The sequence below is a fragment of the Corvus brachyrhynchos genome, unplaced genomic scaffold (genome assembly GCF_000691975.1).
Source record: "Corvus brachyrhynchos isolate BGI_N302 unplaced genomic scaffold, ASM69197v1 scaffold92, whole genome shotgun sequence".
NCBI classification, from domain to species: Eukaryota; Metazoa; Chordata; class Aves; order Passeriformes; family Corvidae; genus Corvus; species Corvus brachyrhynchos.
In genome coordinates this window covers 4,669,960-4,691,805 of record NW_008236973.1, presented here as the reverse complement: position 1 = coordinate 4,691,805, position 21,846 = coordinate 4,669,960, and the positions used below count along the sequence as shown (strand labels likewise).

The 21,846-nt window shown below is 36.5% G+C and overlaps 1 protein-coding gene across 2 annotated transcripts in view; it reads right to left on the bottom strand.

The window, feature by feature from the left end:
* The window catches only part of PPP2R3B (protein phosphatase 2 regulatory subunit B''beta), a 52,590-nt gene that overhangs the window by 4,489 nt on the left and 26,255 nt on the right, over positions 1 to 21,846 (bottom strand). For both annotated transcript variants that reach the window (XM_008629335.2, XM_008629336.2), the window contains exons 2-10: positions 12,179 to 12,364; positions 10,388 to 10,491; positions 9,741 to 9,843; positions 8,912 to 8,986; positions 5,268 to 5,354; positions 4,685 to 4,841; positions 3,286 to 3,334; positions 1,926 to 2,015; positions 1,063 to 1,238 (exon numbers count right to left, since the gene is read on the bottom strand). In XM_008629335.2, coding sequence (XP_008627557.1) covers positions 1,063 to 1,238; positions 1,926 to 2,015; positions 3,286 to 3,334; positions 4,685 to 4,841; positions 5,268 to 5,354; positions 8,912 to 8,986; positions 9,741 to 9,843; positions 10,388 to 10,491; positions 12,179 to 12,364 — 1,027 coding nt within the window. The remainder of the gene's footprint in view (positions 1 to 1,062; positions 1,239 to 1,925; positions 2,016 to 3,285; positions 3,335 to 4,684; positions 4,842 to 5,267; positions 5,355 to 8,911; positions 8,987 to 9,740; positions 9,844 to 10,387; positions 10,492 to 12,178; positions 12,365 to 21,846) is intronic.

Sequence of the window (21,846 nt, the reverse complement as noted above, 5' to 3'; positions counted from 1 at the left end):
TTGTGAGCAACCATGTAACATAAATGTGCTTCTCAGAGCTTGCCTCACTTCCTCTTAAATGCCCCCCAGCTCCCATGCATTATACAATGTTGGTCTAAGACTTCATTCCACTGATATCAGGGATTGAGCTTTCAGATGAATCACACATAATATTCCTTTTTCATTTACAATTTTTTTTATCTGCCTTTAGAGATGTGTTTTCATCTAGCAAATTCCTTTCAACTTGGTTTAAATAAGAATATATCAAGCTTTATGTTCTAGTTTTAGCCATTTCAATTCTCTCAGCATGCAAAAACTGACATCTCAATAAATGACAAGTGTCTTTAAAAAAAATTTAAGTTTCTTGTAATTTAAATATTCTTAATATTAGAAAGAAAGTGGGCAATAAGCAAGACTTAGTAATTGGTTTTTTTTTCTAACCATAATTGTCTAGAACATCATGCTCACTTCTTAAGGTTTTTTTAGGTGTAAAATATAAACTGAAGTTTCATCATCTAGACATGATACAATGTCAAATGCAGGAGTAGAACGCAGGTCTATGAAAGTCCAAATAAGTGTAAAAAATAGCCAAAAACTCAGAACAGTTTATTATTCTGTTAATTTTAAGCCCCTTGTCATGAATTTCCTAAGGACAGCTTAGGCTTCTAATGTAAAATAAGTCAATACTGGTCTAAGGGACAAACCCTGTTTTGAAACTCTTCCCTCCAGAGAAACTCAATTAAATGAACATTGGAGCAGGTGAGAAATGAGTGAACCATCAAGAGGTTTTGCTGAGAGCCTCACCTCAGCTAGACAGTGACAAGGTATCACTTAAGACTAAATGTGGCTAAAAGCACAAAATAAAAGCTGACAAGGAATTTGAAAGCAGCCTATTAAATTTTAGTATGGAAAGAATGCCTGCCTGCTGTTGGAAGACTGATCGATTATTAAGATTTAATAGACTTTAGTGAGAAGACAACCTCAAGGCATTTTATTTGTATGACCAACTGAGTGCTCTTAAGGCTGCACTGACTCCTAAATCCAGAGAGGCATGAAGTTACAGATGGAAGAGGATTTTATTACCTTCATGTTGTGGCTTTACAAGATCCAGCATCTGGCACAGACAGTCTTCAAATGGCAAAGGTTCTATGGCCATGTTATCTAATTTTTGGCACTGTTCTTCATAAAAATATTCCAATTCATACATAGACAAAGCACCATCCCCATCAAGGTCCATGCAGCGGAACCAGTATTCAATGCTGAAATTTGGTCATTAAGAGCAAAGAGACAAACTTACTACAGCATTTCAAGAATTCATGCTGCCTCTTTTAAAGGCAAAAGTAGACTTAAGACTACATTCCACTAATCCATACAAAGTCATTAAACACCACCTACTGTGCTAAGAGTTGCTGGTATTTGCTATGCCATCCATTATTGCATTTGAAAACACATTTGTTAATGGTGTAAAGGAGAAGACTAAAACACATCATTTTACGTCAAAATATCAAGGGAGACAACGAAAAATTGATGAAAACTTCAGTATTTTGGGCTTGTTTCCATATTGAACAAGTGATATGTCACATGATAGGTTTCTTATCAGTACCATGCAGCTAATAGTAGCTGCACAGCTTCCCAAAATCATTGGCATCATGGAACAGCTGCAATGTCCTTAATGTATGGCCCTGTTCATAAATAGGCCACATACAACTTATGGAACAATAACATTGAATTAGCCTCTTAAAAGTCATTCAAATAGACTTCTACAGCAACAACAACAGCAGACACTGATAAATAAGGACGATGCAAAGAACTGGGCCAGTTTTCCACTCATGTTTTTATAGTTTAGCTTCTTCCATTAGAGTTGCAGCTGTTCATCAGTGGTCCCCATTTAAGGGTTGGAAAAACAAAGTCAGTCTTTGTTTCTGTTAAAACAAATTAATTCTTACCTAGTTGGTGTTTTCTTGTCCTCTTCGGATATCAAAAACCAGACAAAATCAGCGTAGCTAATCTTCCCATCTTTTTGTGCTTTTCTACCTCTTGAAGGCCAATGAGGAATAAGATAGAAAATTTATTTTAGAACACCTAGCTTTTACAAAGCAAAATTAGGATTGTTTTCCTTGTTGCTACTAACTATTTACTCCTAAACGATGAAGTGTTCATAAGGTGACTTGTGACAGAGTTCACTGACCACTCAGGATAAGGAGCTTGTGCGCTCTGTTCTGTTTCTAATGCAATGGTGAAGAGGAAAGGGCAACTGGAGAGGAAGGTAGTACCCTCTCCAGGACTTACAGCTTTTCTCCCTGGGCAGCAATGCCGCTGCTTAATTGTTAACAGAAGAGCCATCTCAAATAATTTTTGATGATATATTATATACAAGTACATATGCTTTTTAGAATTTCTATTCAGGTAAAAGTGATGAGAACTTAAAAGCTTTATAGAACTCCACAAGCTAAAAGTTTTTGAATGAAAATGTGAAGATAAAAATGACATAGAAATATTCAGGAAGCAAATGTCTGTGGCAAGAACAAAATTGTCTGTTTCTACTCTCCTACCGCAGCAACCACATAAGTTCCACATAGTCAACCTGTCTATTAAATAAAGTCAGGTAGGCGGTTCCTAGACATATTACATTTCAATAATAAAATTCATTTTTTTCTGTTTTATCTTCAAGATGTCTGGGAAAATATGGTATATGTTTTGTCTTGCCCAAAAAACTCACATAAAGGAGTAAGCTCTAGACATATGTCTGCTAAATCTCTCTTCAGCTTTTATTTCTGTTTATCAGTTGCTTTCTAGCTCAGACACTTTCTAGCAAGCAAACACTTCAAAAATGAATAAAATGCCATAAATACACAAAAGGAAGTCAATCCGAAGGGGAGAAATAAAGAATGACTGTCAAAAATGTGAAGTAATTCAACTGGAGGCATTTTGGTAAATTTATTGATGCAATAAGCATTGATTTTGCAATTAATACTTAAAAGCTCAGTTCTCCTTGAACATTTTTCAGGTTTGAGGGATGGAAAAAGAATGATGCTAACATTTCTTACTTCTTCATTCTCAGTCCTGCTAAGTTGTACAATATCCAGTGGCCAGTGTTCATATGGGTGAAGAAAGGGAGAGTGAAGAACTTGAACTGTGCCAAAGGTTCCAAGACCACTCTAGTACTACTAGAGTTTAAACTACAATACTAAATCTTGAAATTCACTGCTCCTTTGTGAGGGGGAGCCATTTTTTTCCCCTGGCAATATCATACAATTTAACAAGCAAGAATTAAATTGGATTTAGGTCAGCATACAAAATACATACCTTGTTACTGCTCCTGAGAAGATGCGCTCTATCATCCGATTTGAAATTGCTGTGAAGAAAGGTTTAAAACGTGTCAACTCTATGCAAGTTGTTTTTGCCTTGTATTGTCTCATTGAAGAGTTTACTGGAACTCTTATATATACACATATCAGCAAGAAAGACCAAGTGTAGTGCTCATTAATCCCTTTGAGTCCTTTTAGAGAGGATCTCTTAACACAAAGTCTCCAAAACAAAGCTAGAACCAGCCAGCTTTGAATTCAAACTTAACACAGAAACAGTGGTGCAATAAAAGTAATAAAATTGGCTGATTAATAAAACAGCATTTCCCAGTTCTTTGACAAGTAAATAATGTTTTCCAGTGGCATTAAGTTTTACATGACCTTGGCAAAGAGCCAAAACAGAATTGGCACGATCACACATAATAAACATACCTTACTGATTCTGACGGGTCTAATTTTGACGTGGTTTTGACCCATGCTTCTACTTTGAAACCATTTCAGGGATTTTAGAGACATATCTTAACTGAGCACTACATCTGTAAAGGATCTTCAACTTATACTTAAGAATTTGCAAAATTAAATTGCAGGTGGCACTGTATTAGTTGTGCTTTCTGTATAAAATGTACTAACACAGTAGAGCAGCCACTCAAATGAAAGCAGTTTTCCTTTCTCACTGTCCTAAAGCATAGTCAAACTATAGCAGGCAAATTTTCAGAAGGAATCAGAGTTGTGTTTATCCTTTTTAACATGGGATAATACTCCATAATCACTTTGTGCTTAAGTAAGCTTTCCTGTCCTGAAAGGAACACTATTAGGATGGGCACTAGGCATCTAAAAAGAGCCCCAACAGTTCCATACAAACTACAAGAATATTTAAAATAGGAACAAGCATGCAAGACTACAGAATAATGGTCACTGCATATTATACATGCAGAAAATGTAAACCTGCTAACCAGTACTAAATAGTATTAAACCAAAACACACTGCAGCTGAGTTAGCAAAACTTTAAAATAAGCCAAGTACCAAGAAGGTATGTTTACCTTTTCTACTCTTTCCATACCTTGCCATAAAAGTAATGCTACTCGAATAATACCAGTAAAATGGATAGTGTCCAAGATAACAACCCAAAATTGCCAAATAAAACCATTTATAATATACCAACACTTAAGTGGTATTTCCTCCACTTCTTTGCCAAGATCACAATTCAAATTCAGAATTTTCTTCAAATGTGGTATTCGTAGATGCATCACGGATGACTTGTCCTGCTTTAGTTCACTGAGCCAGCAGGATCAGCTACACCAACAAACTCATGAAACTGGCCTTGGCATTAAACCACTTCCTCAGCTCAAAGTTTACAGGTCATTTAATACATGTAAACAAAGGTGCTTCATTTGTCATACCATGATCATTATGTCGAGCTAAATCCTTCCGATCAATGTAGAGGTCATGGTCTGTATCCAGCTCCCAAAATTTGCAATAGATAACATAAAAATGTTCATATGAGAAGTACTCTGTCAGCTGGTTAATATCAGGTTCCTCTTCCAATAATGCCACATTCTATTATCAGAAGGATAAATAGAACACATTAAAGCGTTTGTAAGACATTTGTTTGTTGAATGATCTGAGTTCTCACAACCAAATTAATACCTAATGCTATTTCAGTGGAACAATTTGTTTTCAGGGACAATGCACACCATACAGCGTGACAGTGAAACTGAACACACAGGGTGGAAAATTAATGCATTCACGGAAGAACGAGTAGATCAGACCAACTTCTGCTTCACAGATTTGCAGGTATACAGCTCTAGATACAAAAAATTACATTTAAACATATTCTAATGTATGAGAATTAATGCAATTGGGTCTTCATTACTTTTTGGAAAAGGAGGAAATGCTATTTCTGTTACTCCCTTAAGCCTTTAGTTAATGCAGTTTTAAAACTTGTAGAAATATCTGTCTTGCAAAATTTTACATGTTATGTACCTGCAAAAAGTTGCTTTTCCTGAGCTCATTGCAAGTTATTTTCCCAGACCAGGACCTATTTACTGTATAAAATATTCTCTGTATGACCTGCAAGAAAGAGAAAATGGAAAGAAACCTTAGCTATGGTAGTTAAATGCTCGTCCAAGTATTTGTCAAAGATGTCTTAGTACAGCTGCATTAGAAAGCTCCATCTTTCTCCTATTTCTATTCTTTTCATTAGACAGAGCTTGTGTCATACTATCCATTATCCAAACCATTTCTAAACTACACCTAAACTCATCTAGGTAAGTTTTATTTCAATGCTGCAGTATCTATGTCTCACTCAGTAATGCTGCAGAATATGCTAGCCAAAATATGTCTATTGGCAATTTCACTACCTCCAGTCTTCCAGATCTAGAGGATATAATCTATTAAACATATTAATGTATCTTATTACTTCACATTTAAAGACCTGCATTTGCTATAAGACTGTTTTACTTCATAAATGAATTTACAGAAATAGAATTGGGACTGTTTAAGGATCAGCGTACAGCAGATGTTGCTACTTCTGAAGTCCACAAACCCAACAAATCTACATCTGACAGAAATACTTCCTGCAGATGCAGAGAAAATGTTTTTCCCCATTTAACTTCATTCTATTTGAAGTTCCTTGGAAAATAACCCTGTTAATAGCATTAAAAGTAGTACATTGATATGTTCCAAGTGAAGAACAAAGAAAAATCTGTGCAAGAAAGATGACTAGTTCTTGTGCCATGACCGATACTGGAACCAGAAACAAATGCATCCAGTTGAGTATCCAACACTTTTGTTTAAATAAATTTTACATGTACATCAACTAAATGAGCATACAGATCTTTTCCAAACTAATGGTTCTATGGCTATTTTGGATAACTCATGCATTCAGTGTAATTTTCTCGGGTTTAGTTTACAAACATAAGACTTTAAAATATGCTTTTCCTGCTGCTTTACTGAACTCAGTATTCATCTCAATTAGTTTGACTTAAGACAACCAGATGTACATTTCAAGTCAGTCATTCACCACTAAACAAATAAACAGAAAAAACCCAGACAACAAACCTAAACATATTATGAACTATAATTGCTCAACTGGTGACTGATTATACCTGCTAACTGGCAAGACTCAATATTGCATGTGTAGTGTTTCATTTGCAACAGAGCAATTACTAACTAAAATCCCCATCTCTTTAGGAACCCCTTCCCCACAATTAAAATGTCCTCACAACTACAGGCTGTTTTTATCACTTCAGACTTTAATTGCAGTAAATCAATAGTTTAAACTAACCAATCATTTCTAAATTACACATAGAAAAGTAATGTACTTATGAAGCTTTGAAAGAAAGTTTAAACTCTAGTGCAGCAAGCTCCTCAGTTCTTACTTCGAGCAAGAACAGCTGGTTCCATGACTTCAGACAGAAGAATAGATTATTCTGCTTCTGAAACTTAATTAACTTAATTCTAATTGTGAGTTTAGGGAAGGCCCATTTTTGGCTTATACTACAAAGCAATTTTTTCTAAAAAGTTTTTTGCCTTAGCCTTGCAACCTAATCCATCTGCATGTCATTATCTCATCTGTTATACATTTAACTGGTCTAAAAATAAGAACAAAATTGAATGTTTGGTAAAGACAACTGGGAACAGACTTAAACTGTTTTCTAAAGTCAGCTGAGGCAGAGTATAAGCAAATTGTCAGAGAATTGCCTTTACTATTCTGCAGAGTGCTTTGTCAGAAGGGAGAAGAAATGGTGCAATACAGAGACTACAATTTCAAGAACTTATAGTTCAGGTATGCACGTAACATCCTGGCAGAATAAATGTAATATCTCATTTGTCACAGCAAACATTTTTAACTTATTTCAGCTCTATCTTGGCCATATGTAACTAACCTGACCACTAGACTGACCAACAAACCTATACCATATCTTAGCAGACAGAATAGACTGCTTTCATGGCTTACAAAACATGTGCCAAAGAGATGTATGTAATGTATATGCATACACACACATATATGTATGTATTTACAAAAACCCAGCAGAAGAATGGCTCATTTGGTTTGCAACTGGAAGTATCCTTTAGATAAAACTTCATGTAGCAAGGTTAAGCTAATTGAATACAGGTATGAAATGCCTTATTTCATCATAGGTAAAATAATCTATAATTATCCTTAATAACTTGCAGGACAGAATTTTAGAAGACTATGCCAAGCTCAGTTGGTCAGAGCATGGTGCTAATAATGCCCAGGCTGTGGGTTTGAGCCCTGTATGCACCATTCACTTAAGAGTTAGACTTGATCCTTGTGGGTCCCTTCCAACTCAGAATATTCTGTGACTCTGTGAACAGTTATGCTGTCCTAAAATATGACAAGAAAAGGGTGGAGTGCTCCTGCCATTTCTTAATCTGCAGAATGGTGTTCCAAATATTGTTGATATATTCATACTAGTTTACTTTTCGATTTAACACCATTTTTTTTGATTAAACACCGATTTCTATTGAAGTCTACACTAAATTGTGCTAATAAAATACTTCCAGCACTAATTTATTCAATACTGCTAGACTCAGACCTACTCAAATAAGCTGTTCCTCCAAAGAAAAGTAACTGGAAATGGCAGGACCTTTTCTTTCCTACTGTTCTTCAGGACAGGCAGCAAGTTTTCACAATTTTGACCAGAGCAGGCTTTGATACAACCCAGAATCCATTAAGAAACAAAACAACTCACAGGCAGAACAATTCCTTCAATCACAATTGACAAGAAAGTTCTGTGAGCTCAGGTAATCATTATAACAAGAAGCAAAAACTAATGCAGCAGGACATACTTGATAGGCCAGCAAGTCTCTGTAAGGATATAATGAACAAAACCCAAATGCTCTCAAAAAAAAAGTTCCACAATTTCAACCTGGGTCAAAGTATAAGATGGACAAAAGATGATCAACTCTGCATAGTTTTTTTTTTTTGTTGGAAAATATTCATTAAGCTAGTTTTCACATGCACAAAGAAAGTGAACTAGATGTCATTTTGAAGAATTTTAATCTTTTGAGACTTCACTGGAATCAACTGTCTAGTCTACAGTTGAGAAAATTTAATGTCACTGATTTTTCCCTTGGGTACAGAACAAATACTTCAGTCACATAACCCTGCAAAGACAGAAATGAAACTTTTCATGTAAAAAACCTTCCTTGGAAGAAAAGTCCCCAGAGAGAAAAGTGGCAGGCAGCTTCAGTATCATCATTATTTCACTTAATACTGAACATAATCATATTAATATAGATGTTTCATTCAAGATTTCATTTAATTAATCCCAGATTAAGGTCAGGATTCTAATGAATACAGTCTAGAGCCACAATCAAGTGTTTAAGATAACGGCCTGCTCTTCATTTAATGTTCACTAACTTATCCAACACCATTACAATTCACTGCTTCTCTTACTAGTATCAAATTCAGCAATTCCTTACAAATGTTAAGAACTAGGATGCTTAAGACACTTTTCCCACAAGATTTCTAGTTACGTAGAAATGAAGACTGACAGCCTACTCTACCCTTCCCAAGGGACAGGATGCTTAGACGTATTGACTAATTTTGATTTTCTTAGTTAACCAAAAAATAGCTTTTCCAGATATAAATCACTTACTGTTGTAATATACCGAGAATGGAATTCAGATGCTTCTTTTAAAAATGAAAGGCCTGGATGACTATTCACCACATCCTACAAAAAAGAAATGACAATATCCCGAAGAGTATTCATTAGTAACCATATACAACAATTAGCAAAGAATAGCACACCTGCTTCCTTAACCAAAAAAGTTCAAATTAACTACCACAATCATTACTGATAACTTCGTTTTCACCAGGGCTTCACATAAATAACACTACAAATCTTTTTAAAAATAAAATTATCTTTTAAAGAAATCACATAAACAAAAGTTTTCCTATATTTTAGGAGTATTATAGGATTTTTTTCCTATATTTTAGGTTAGTTGAGGATTTTGAACACTACTGACTGCCGTAGCTTGTAATTTTGTGGCTGACTATGATGCAGTAAAGCCAATTTAGGTTTTATTCAGTCATTTCTATAGGTGGTGCTTGCTGTTCTTTCAACAAAGATTTACTTGGTTTTGAATTCATATCCCACTTCTCCTTTGCCCTCCAAAGGCCTATCCTGACTTAAACAACTTTAACTGCCTTCTGAAACATAAAAGATTCCAACACAGGTGCTATTCCTGCAATTGATTTTAAGTCTTACCATGGCACTTAAAAAAGACCTCACCTTATACGAAATGATTAACTGTAAAACAAGTCACTCACTGGCATCTTAGTGGATCATGCAAAGTCAGTTGCACTAAATATTATCAATAAACTTTAATGATGACCATGAAAAGTATGTTTAGTTCAAACAACTCAGGGCTTTGCCAGTTCATAATTTTTTGGTGTTCCTAGAACTAGTTTCTGTTGCAATTTACTTGTAAAAAAGGAATGAAGTCTTCTTGCACCAAGTAGTTACATCCAGGGTTCATCAGAAGGTGAACAAACTTTGCAGCATCATCATAGCAGGTTTGAAGTACTCTGAAATGTAAATAGTTCCATTTAATATTCTACACGGAAAATTGCTCATGCTACCTCATGCAGGCATCCTAGAGCAAGGCCTATGAAACAACATTTATTCAAAAGCTAATTACAAATGTCAAACCATGCTCCAAGTGAACTTATCAAAGCAGTACTGTCTCTTAAATTTATGTTAAAGGAGGCAGGTACACCATGTAATTGATTACATGAAAGTACAATTTAAAATTAATATTAGATGAGAACTAGAAATAAAAAGCATTTTGTCCACAACTGGCATCTACAAGTTAGGGCCATGGTTTTCACTCTTCTCATGAACTGTCAGTCATTTACCAAACATTTTAAAATCTATAAACACTGTAAATGAAGATTTGTTTATGTTAAAGTATTATTTAGTTACATTTTCCCATGTACACGTTCGCTGACAATGGTTGATTATGGGAAAGTGTTTTATTCCCCTTTCCAGACAGGATTGCATTCAGAGCTTAAAATATCACATTTCAATGAAAAAAAATGCAGTACTTCTAAAAAAATGTAATCTACTTACTTCCTCCACATTGCAACAAATTTATGAACTGACACATATCCTGTTCGTTCACCTCCAGCACAATAAAACAAAGGACCTTTCCAGTAAAGTGGGCATTCACAAGCCTAGAATGAAAGTATACATGAAGTCAGTTTATTGATTGCTTATCTGAGGGCTACTCTTTTATTTATAGATCCTTCAAAAATTACAAGCGTTAAGAAGAAAGCATTAGGGAAGAGATATTTTAAAAACTGTTTTGGAAACCAGCTTCACCTTCTGAAATAATTCATTTTAAGCAACTGCTTTTGGCTGAAATCCAAAAGTGGAGAGCAAAACACAGGGCAACTTGTAGCATTCCTAATAAACTAATGCAGAGAGTCACATGCCTGTCTGTCCATACTCCAAGCAGCTGAACAGAGTCCATCTTAAGCTCTGCTCAAGAGCTGGATATCTTTAAGCTAAGCTCAAGACAGCACACTTACAGACCTTCTGAACTGGAGCAAATTGACAATTTGTCTGGCTCGGAGGATGGTTCAACTCATCTGCATCCCTGCATGTGCATGGCACATCCTCTATCCAATTTTAAGTAGAAGGCCAGCCTGATCTGAGCAGCAGTATCTTGCTTTAGGGTACTCAACAGTTACACATTCCCAACTCCAATGCTCCCCACATACACCTCAAGTGCTGCTTCTGTGTCTGCTCCAAGTGTCTACAGCCGCACCAGCCAAGTGCCCAACTCGCCTAAAAGCGACTCCAGCTGGGAGCACTCAGACATGCTGGCATCCCCAACAATCTCTGCTAAGACTGTGAATACTGCAAGATGTGTAAGGTCACTGCAGCAAAAGTACAATTACTTCTCATGCAATAGTTTAACCAGTACTTCAAACAAATTTTTAAAAGTGAGTTTGAGGAATACTGTCCTCAGACAGTGTTCTTCAGGGAGGTGTCTTTCATCACTGAATTGTAGGTGACTAGAACCTTTCACCTTCCTTGCTGAGGGAGTGGGGTCTCATCCCCACCTCCTCTCTTCTGTGTTGTAAGGAGCTGTGGAAGACAGGGATCCTATAATTCAGCTTAGCAGTAAAAAAGTTTTGGAGAGGCAAACCCCCATCCTGCTCCTGTGAGCAGTCTTAGCTTCTATTTTCTAGACCCTGGACAAAGTGACAGGAACATGGATGAGAACCTGAGACTCATTACCAAGACCAGGACTTGCAGTGAGATAAGCATTGATTCAATATAATAAAATGGAAATTTAAGTTTATTTTAACTAGCTTATTGTCTTTAAACTTACACAAGTTCAAAAATATTTGTTGCTTTCTAAGCTAAGTATGTTGTAACTCTGCCATAACTCTAAATTAGCTCTTCAGGAATAACTTGAGGGCTATAATCTCAAGTTACCAAACCATTCTGTCTTTACAACAGGGGTTCAGCACACTGCAGAATGAGAAAAAAAAACCAACCAGTGTGAATACCTGAAAACAAAACATGTATTAGCAATGCTTTTGCCCTAAGTCTCTCGGTCAATATGGAATGGAGAACAACATACAATGTGCCCTTCAGTATTTGGTTGTTTATGCAGCAAAAAAAGTAGTTCAAGGTTTGGTTTAATGTTTGTTTCTTTTTGGAAGGTCATTTGATACACAGTTAATGCAAAAAATTCCAGATAACTGTGCTATCAACAATGTAGAATATCGTTGAATACTAAGGTGTGGGAGATGGAAACACACAATACAAGAAAACCAAGCACAGAGAACTCATCTTTCCTTTCCATAGGAGTATAGTACAAAAAGAAGATGGCCAGCAAGTTCTCACCTTTGCAACCTTACCCATATCTTCTAACGTTGCCCTCTCATTTGGAAATTCAGAGAAAATTTTCTCAATTTTGGCAATCACAGCATCTATATTCACTTTTTCCTTAGGACATCCTCGAGGAAAATAAAAAGTTGGAATGTTTTGACTATGTGATGGTGGCAAAGTTTCTTCCTTCTTTGTTTGAACCTAAATAGATGAATACACATTTGACAGTCAAGTACCATGAAATCACATAGTCATCCACGGATAACTTAAATCTCTTGATATTCTATGTTCCAATGCACCTTGAAAAAGATTTCAGAATATAAATTGAATAAACTACTAAAGAATAAGAAGACAATAGAAAAATTAATGAGGATTTCCAAAACCAGCAGTTTAGAAAGACTTCTAGGATGTTAAATATTTAATAAAAACAAGTTCAATCTTCAACATACCAAGTTTCAAGACTGATACATAAGACAGCTTCTTGGGGACATCTGAAATTACTTGGGTTCTATTATTTGTTTCAGAAAAAACCTTTCAACTTCTACCTTAACAGACATTATGAAAGAGTTTGCTATTGAAATAAGGATCATAACTTTGTTACAAACCACGAACCTATTTAATGTAGGTACTGTGAAGATTTTCTTTTTTTTTTTTTTTTACCCTAAAAAATGATAGATTTTATAAAGGTAGTAAACAATGCCTGCAGAGGGATTTTTTTGGGTAAAGTATATGCAATTATGGTATGAGAGCTTAGAAATATATTTCTCAAGAATTGTGATACACCATATCACTAAAACCACCCCCCCCCAGATGACCAGTAACAAGAGCAATTTATTTAAAAGCATTTAGGTTCAATAAAGAAGAATTTACCTTGTAGTTAGTTTCCAAAAGGAAGTTAAATAGGCCAGAGAAACAAAGATAACAGGCAAAGTAACAACAGAGTTAGGAGACAACTCAAATGTAGCAATTCAACTAAATTAAACTCTTTATTCCCAACACTACTATTCAAATGTAGAAACATTGCTATAGGGTGATCTGTCCTAGTGATGGATGTGTTCAAGATCTTGCATCTAATCTCTCATTTTCAACCAGAATTGGGGGGATATAAACACAAAATCCCTCCAAAAACCCTAACCCTTGTTTTATTCCTTATCACCTTTGCCAATGCCTGTAAAGATACCCAGCTCTCCTACCACAATCAAAGTCCTTCCTTAGGTGAGTGGAAGAACTAGGTGCTTATGGACAACAGATTTTAATTTGCAGAGTTCCAGCCCAGAAGCCTTCATTGGAATGCTACATATGCAAAAAAAAAGAGCCTGAACTAACCTTTCCTTCCCCTTCTCTGCATTTGAGCAAGAATTCCTGTCCACAGCTGCAGAATTACCTTAACCATGCTACAAGTTTTATTTCATAGAGGAAAAAGTTACCTTGAATCTGTGACACTGGAGTCAATGTCTGTCAACTTTCTAAGAATCCTGTAAGTAACATCTTTTGATATTTTATCTTTCAGCAGTCCAGTTGACAAGGCATCAGTTTAGAGTAAGAGTGCTATGGGGTATCAAAAATCCCTTCCAACTTCAGACTTCCAAAATTTTGGGAAGTACAAAGACAGCACTGTTTTATTCTCTGGGTAACATCACCACCAGCACTACAAATAATGTCTGTAATTGGGTAAACACCTTGTTTCATTCTAGAAGCCCAGCTCTACCCATCAGCACTTTACAAGAGCCCTTGCAGTTACCCTATTTCCCCTTGTTCCCATCTCCAAGAATGGCCTGGACTGACATAAGATTAGCTTGGTTGGTGAGAGCATGGTGCTAATAACACCAAGGTCAAGGGTTCGATCCCCGTACGGGTCATTCATTTAAGAGTTGGATTTGATGATCCTTGTGGGTCCCTTCCAATATTCCTCAGAATATTCTGTGATTCTGTGATAACCACTCCCATGTGAGCTCCTCAAATGGCCACAGAGCAGCAGGTGTTCCAGTTCTTCAGAGGCACCCAATGAGGAATGCCTCCTCTGAGAAAAGGGAAAGTGCAAATCATAGACTACTAACATTCCCTGAATGTCACAGATAACATGAGGTAAATCACCTTTTTAAGGAAGCTTAGTACAGACAGGCAAGGCATTTTTAAAATCCACAGCTAGGGAAATTTAGAGCCTCAGATTAAAAAAGAAAGATTTCTTTTAAAAGGAAAGGTAGAACCGGAGGGAAGACTACACTGGAAAAGATCCCAAGAGAAAAAGAAAAGCTATCATCAGAACCATTTGTTCATTGGATACTATATTTTTTCCAGAAACTACTAATTCAGATACCTCAGATACACAGTAAATGATTTCCATTGGTCCAGGTTAAAAGCTGTTCTTAAACATATATGGAAATCTCAATTCAGGATTTGTTTTAAGACCTATCCAAGCACAAGTTATTTAAAAGAATTATACGATAAGGGCTTTTTATTTATTTTTCATTTTACAGTCTGGAACATGTTCACAACAGACAAAGATTATGAGGAAGTAGTTCAGCAACAGATTCAGATCTTAAGACAAATATATAGCTGAAGAAAACGGATTTTTCTAAGATGAAAATGTTATATTTAGAAATTTGAATTCAGCATGCTTAGTGTAAAAATATATAATATTTAATCTATAAGACAGAATATTCATTCAATTCTAAGACCAAATATAGACTACAAATCTGTCATGGCAAGACAAATTAACACCCGCTATACTGAGAGATGTCTATTTTTACATGCTGGTTTCTCAAATTTGGCAAAAGAAGAAACTATAAAAAGGCTTTGTTTGCATTAGCAAGTGTGTGATCACTTCACGATCATTTCTGCTAGAATTATTTGGTGCCTACATATAGGCATCTAGTGAGAATACCATCTAGGGCATGAAACAAAGTGCCCTTGAACATTCCTCGTGGTATCCAGCAGGCAGCTCTGAGCACAGCTCTCTGTCTGCATCTGCCTTGTGGATGTTCTGAGCATGCTAATGCTTCTTAAATGCCACCAGCAACTTGGAATGGGACAATTGAATTGTGCTGTTAATGTCAGTCAACACAGGGATAGGAGCTGTACCAAAGAGAGAAGCATGTCATCCAAAACCATTAGCCCCAACTAATGCACTATAAAGTTGATATTACATCTCCCCCCTCTTCTCAACTTCCCAAGAAGGGCCGAGGATTCTTCTCTCAGTCTGAATTCCAATAACCAAAGGGCTCCTTATACAGCTGAGGCTGCTCTGCTGTATGTGCTCTAATGAAGCAATGTGTGATACTAAAAGGGCTCTAAAAACTTCACTATTTTCTGTACATTCAGCTGCTAGTTACTTCTGTAGAGGTGCATATTGCATAGCTGATGAAAGAGTCAGTTCTGTTATTTCAGGACAATCAAAATGCACTCATTGTGTGAGATTAGGCTGTTCTAAAATTAATTATAATTTTAACTGGGGAATTCCTTCATTAACAAGAACTGCCAGAAGTCTGCTAACACCAAATCTTTGACTGGAAAATCTGCAGGAACAGTTCATTAATCTTTTTGCACAACTACTCCATTTCAGTGGTCAATTTAACATTTAGAAAGTGATCTATGTTTTCCTGTGGTTTTAAGTTAAAACCTTTAATACTTGTATCAGTAAGCTAAACTCAAAAAAAAGAGACTCGTTTGGTCAGTGAAAATTTTCCCTGCAACTTGCTGAGACAGAGTACCAATAACAAGATGCTTGGAATTAAGGAAAACAGCTGTATAAGCTTGTACATAACTCCTCAAACAGATGTGTGTTGCAGTGTCAGGACTGAAGGGAGCATTAATATATATATATGAAGTCCAGGATCTTTAAGTGTATTGCCAAGTTGCCACTGCAGTTTAGGTGTTATGTAACAGATGGGAAGTGAGGATTCCTTGAAAACTTCTTGTTTGCAGTCATGTAAACAAACTTCTGTAAGATTTGTCTATAGGAGAATTCAAGAAAACCTTTAATACACAACCAGTTTTCATTCCTGACATACAGAATTGTAAGGACTGCCCACGGCTACCCAACACTTACTTGCCTTGATTTTTAAAGTGGAGGAAATGGAAGTTTTTATCCCATTGAGGCCACTGTTCAAAGGGCAAACATCTAATATTATTTTGCAACTTTCCAGATCCTTTTCCAACCATTCTTTCAGCCGTTGTTTATAGTCATAGCATAAAATCAGTATTATAACTACAATACAGTCATATATTAGCATATACCAGAGAACAGGATACACCGTATTCCAAAGATAGAAATTAAATTCTTCAAGCTAGACAGTCTTCTTACATCTAGTAGCTGAGTTGTATTCAGCAGTTAACTGTGTTATAAGCAAAAAATAAAGACAGTGGGGATTTTAAAAGGGTAGGCTTTTCCTTCTCTCAACTGAAAGAGCTGATGCTATGATACTACAGGACCTATTTCTGAAATAACAAGGAAGGGAGGACTTGTTCCCAGATATTTTAAGAATGTATGCTCAGTAATGTCTAGATGTAACATCTGCATGCAGCAACTACCAAGCAGAAATATTGAGCCCCATGAAGGGGCTGAATATGTGGATTCAAATGCAAGCAAGTAAAACCACACTTATAAAGGACTTGCTGGAAAAGGAAGCAAGGTAAATATGTTTGTGAATGTAATAGTCTTTTAGACATCTTCGAGATTAAGACATGAACTTGGGTTGGAAGGGACATCTAGTTCCAACCCCTCCTGAGGTGGGCAGGGATACCACCCACTAGATCAGGCTGCTCAGGGCCCCATTCAACCTGGTCTTGAACACTTCCAGGGATGGGTCATCCACAGCTTCTCTGGGCTGCCTGTACCAGTGCCTCACCACTCTCATAGTAAAGAATTTTTCCTCCCCTCTTTTAGTTTAAAACCATTCCCCCTTGTCCTATCACTATCTGGATTGAACTGACTGGTATTTGCATTGTTTTGACATAACTACAGAATAAGATAACTTCCTTCAGAAATGCTAATGCTTTCTAACTGACATCAACATTTTTTCTGCCTGTTTCTCTGAAAAAAACCCCCAACCCTAATAATTTAAAAAATATTTACAGAGTTCACAGTCAGCTGTTGCTGTAGTATTTGACAGGAATTTCCATGATATTAGAGAAAAGTCAATGGAATGCATACAACAGGGTCAAAAATCGACCCCAAAAAATTCTACCTCACATTTACACCCAACTTCACATTAGGTTTTTAGTAAATGATGCACCACGATCTCCCCCACTAAAAATGGCATTAAATACTGAAAATACTATAAGGAGATTTTTGCCTATTAAATAGACAGAAGTCTGGTTCAATTCCTTAGTAGTTTTTAATTAGGCAATCAAAAGAAAAAAGGTCTGTTACAATACTGTTTATGATGTGCAATATATAAGTTAATCTAGTTCTTCAGTAGACTAGGTCTTCTATTCTTATATATTCTACTTTATGCTCAACTTACCTGGATGAACCAAAATGCATAATAAGCTAAGAGGACTTTCTGCAGAGATATGCTATTCAGCCTTTTAAATTCTAACATCCCTGCAACCACCCACATATAAAGCTCATCAACCACCTAACAATGAAAACGGATACTGCATGAAGTTCCTTGACACACAAGAGAAAATGGAAGCCAACATGGAGATTCAAAGGCTAACACTATTTTTTTAAATTAAATTCAGTGAGTTCTTAAGAATACAAGGTGTGCTACAGCCTATCAGTTAAACAGTAATTGTGAATGTAATAAAATGTTATCAGTAAGCAGGCTCACAAGGGATACCTGACCAGCCTTCCCATCCCTCTGCTCTGCTATTGCTGTCAATCTGAGCTGGACTAATAAAATCACGGAAGTGTTTTACCTTTAACTTACTATCTAATTGATGGCACAGTGAAAGTCAACATTTACCTCTAGATAAACAATTAACATTATCAGTAGTTTAATGGAATTTAAATCTCGAAAACATCACATAAAAGACTTACACTACTGTTGTTTAGAAAAGGGCTCATTCTCATTTGGAAGAAAGACAACAGTTTTGAAAAACCCATTCTAACACCTCAAATATTTTAACATGCTGAAGTGCCTTCAAAAATCTGTTTCAGGACAGGTAAAGCAAGGTTACTACCAGAACTCTCCTCAAAAGAAGCCCAGAGAAATATGTTCTCTGTAACATAAGTGCTCTTGACCTTGTGGAAGACATTTACGTTTACAATTATTTAAGTTGAAGTGTGATGCTTTTTCATTGCTCTCTGTGTCATCCTTATTAGCGTCTTTCCAGCCAAACTAATGAGATTTATTAGTGCAAGAGTTCACTGATTGTACCACTTCCCATTCAGCTTGATGTGCTTAACAGTATTTTTTCCTCTGTGAAAGATGATCCTTGCACAACTTAAAACTTTCAAAATTTGTGGGTTCTCTCCTGGCCCTCCCCCTCCCTGAAGTTCTATTACTGTAAAATGCAATTATTGCACTGAAAACCAGATTGAAAACAGTAAGTTAATCTGAAAGCTTAATAATGAAATTTTACAGCATGGCATAAGGTAAGCTTTAGCACAGCACACCTGCATCTTCCCCCATGCCCACATAGAATTTACTGCCTCTCTCTCGCTAGTGACAGTGAAGCAATATTGTGAATTGCCTCAGGTCACCAAGACAGCTGAAGAGAAAAATTAAAACCCCCTGTTTGTCTTCATCCAATCTCACACAGTTGGTGCCACTTACAAGCAACATGGTTCTGCTGCTTACATAAGGAAGATCAGGGAGTACTGTGGCAGTATTGTTTAAAGACAGCTTACATTAGACTTAAAACCATTCTAAGATTGTGATTCATTTTGCATAGCTCAGTCAGAAATACAAAACATATGCAAATAATCAAACCCTGATAGACACCTACAGAGAATGAATCCATGCTAAACCAGTCATCAGGGTATATATGTAAAAGTCCTTCCTCTGGCAACAAATCCCAGTTGCTTCCTTCTATCCTGGACTTCAGCTTGCTATCCTTCAGTCACTGTCTGGCAGCTGTTTTTAGATGGGCTATAGAGACTAATTTTATCATACATGCTCCTCTTTCCTTCCACAGTAAGAGATAAATATCCATTAATTTTAACCCTGCTGCAGTTTTACACTAGCTGACTTCTGCTGTTAGCCTTAACTCTGAAAATTTCATTCATCTAGTTTGGTCTTTAGTCACTTAATATTTGTGCTATGCGAGGGAAGGAAATGGAAAAATTAATACAATTTCCCATAAAGTTCTAGCAATGTACCATGAAAAGAAAAAAGGTACTTTAATCGACAGTTTCCGATTTTATACATACTTATGACCTGAATTAATGCAAGGGAGCAAAGTTCACCAACTCTCCCAGTGCAGTCTATGTTCCAGTTAGCAATCCTGTATTCAAATTCTGACCAGAAAAATATGCTGGGAATCGCCTTCCTGCATACCAGGTTGTGCATTCATCTCAGTTTTAAACAAATTGACTATCATTCTCATCTCATTTATGCATGTTCTTGGCCATTTACTCTCAAATCTCTTTCTGTACAAAAAGTATATGGTAATGTGGTGGTGTGATTCAATGCAAATGTCAATCCTTAATGCTAAATCAGCTTTACTCTAGAGATGAAGCTGCACACTGCTCTGTCCCATTTTGGGATAATTAACATGTTACAACAATTCCATAAGCAAATCAAAAGAGATTCAGTGAGGTTTAGAGCAGTCAGGAGCAACCTAAGGAAGGATCCTAAGTAACAGTAAAAACGAAGTCTGAAGAAGACTCTAACTTCTGACTCTAAGGTAAAAAAAGAAACAGGTTTTTTTAAGCTCTTTGCTATGTGAAGCTAATTTCTCCCCTTATTTTAAGTCTTAAGACAGCAGAGTAAGTAGCAGTACTCTTAATTTTATGATAGCCTGGGAAAGAAGCACCCCATTCAGTTTAAGGGAAATTGCTGTGTTAAGGGCCACCCCTGGATAGTCTTGGAAGTCTTAATATAAAGCATCAAGAATTATGGTACAACTATCATTAACACTTTTCACCTTTAATTTAACCAATCCAAATTGAAACAGCCAAAATGACCCTTGAGAAAAAGTCACTGAAGTGTCAGCACTGCAGCAGAGCATGCAAAACTTTGGACCATCTACACAAACCTATCTGAGAAAGCATGTTAGTTCTAATGTAGGAGGAGACAGTGGGTAGTGGCATCCAGGAAAAGCTTCCACCTGAAACTACGAAATGCATTCCAGACATACCATCTTGGGTATTGAATTTAAAACCATATTCAACTAAAAGCATTTGTGAATGGCCACCAGAGGCAAATCATATCACATACACACAAACAAAAGAAGCACTGGGAAACTTTCAAATGGTCAAAGTCTGATTTTTACTTGTTAGTGAAGGCTGAGGCAAACTGGCATTTTTCTGCATGAAACCTAACCATTATAGCACACACTTACTAATCTCCCTTTCAGTAATATATACGCTGCACTAACAGATGTCTCACTCAAGTTCTTCTACAACTCTGATTTTGGAAATACTGGGATTCTCCCAATTTGCAGTTTGGTATAGCTGACATAGGTAAATCAAGGAGTCCCTGCTGGGAACTGGAGGATGCTATTGCAAAAGTATTACTGCTGTAGAAACACCTCAAAACATGGCTGCACTCTTTTTTGTTTTTGTACAGTCACAGAGCTTCAGTACCAAAAGTATGCAGTATGAAGAGCTTATTGATTTATTCAGAAAGACTTGGGTGGGGACAAAATGGAAGATGTAGTTACCTGTGCCTCCCAAAGCCATGAACACAAGACCTTTCCACCATACATGCATGTCCACTGGTAACTTGCTTTGTTTGCTGACAAAAATTTACCAAAGGCTTCTAGAGTGAGGCTTCCTCTGAGAATTTATCATCACTGGCAGTGATGATATTTTTTACCCAGTGAAGATATTTTTTATCTCCTTCACATGCCCTCTAATTTAAAAATGGAAAAAAGCAAGATTCTTCAGAAAAATCTACCCTGTGAAACACAATTTCTTCTACATTTCATGATAAGACGAAAGTAGTGGAAAAATATTAGTCACTGCTAGTATGACCGCTAATGCCTGTGAGTTGCTGTCAAATAGGCTACAGTTTATGAATGATGTCAAATTAAGTATTCTAGTCACTAGTATATGCTGTTGTCATATAGTTGCAGCTTCCTTAGAAAATACTCTGATCACAGGTTATATCAGTTCTTCTATTCCTTCCCAGTGTATTCTGTTACCCCAACTGTTTCCAGGGCACAAGCTGGTAAGTTCCTCCTAGTACATGATTATTTTGATTGTACACAGCCAAGGGAATGACAGGTACACCTGAGGCAATTCTAACATTTGTCTACAGAACACAGCCCTTGTCAGGACAAGGGCCATCAGTTCAACATCAAAAGTAACACATACAGCTAAGACAGACATCCACTTATACTCTGCAATAGCTTTTTATCCTTACATGTTTACAACAGAACAAGTTTCAATCACTAGAGGCAATTGACTTTAAGAAGAATCCTCTCAAACAAGAAACATGTCACCAAGTTCAGCCTTGCTACTGAGCTGCAAAGTCAACAGCTGGAGCAAGTATTCTGTCAACTGCTTGTCTGCTGATGCCCTGACAAATTCTCATTTGGACAATTGCAAAAACAATCTCCTATCCCTCTTT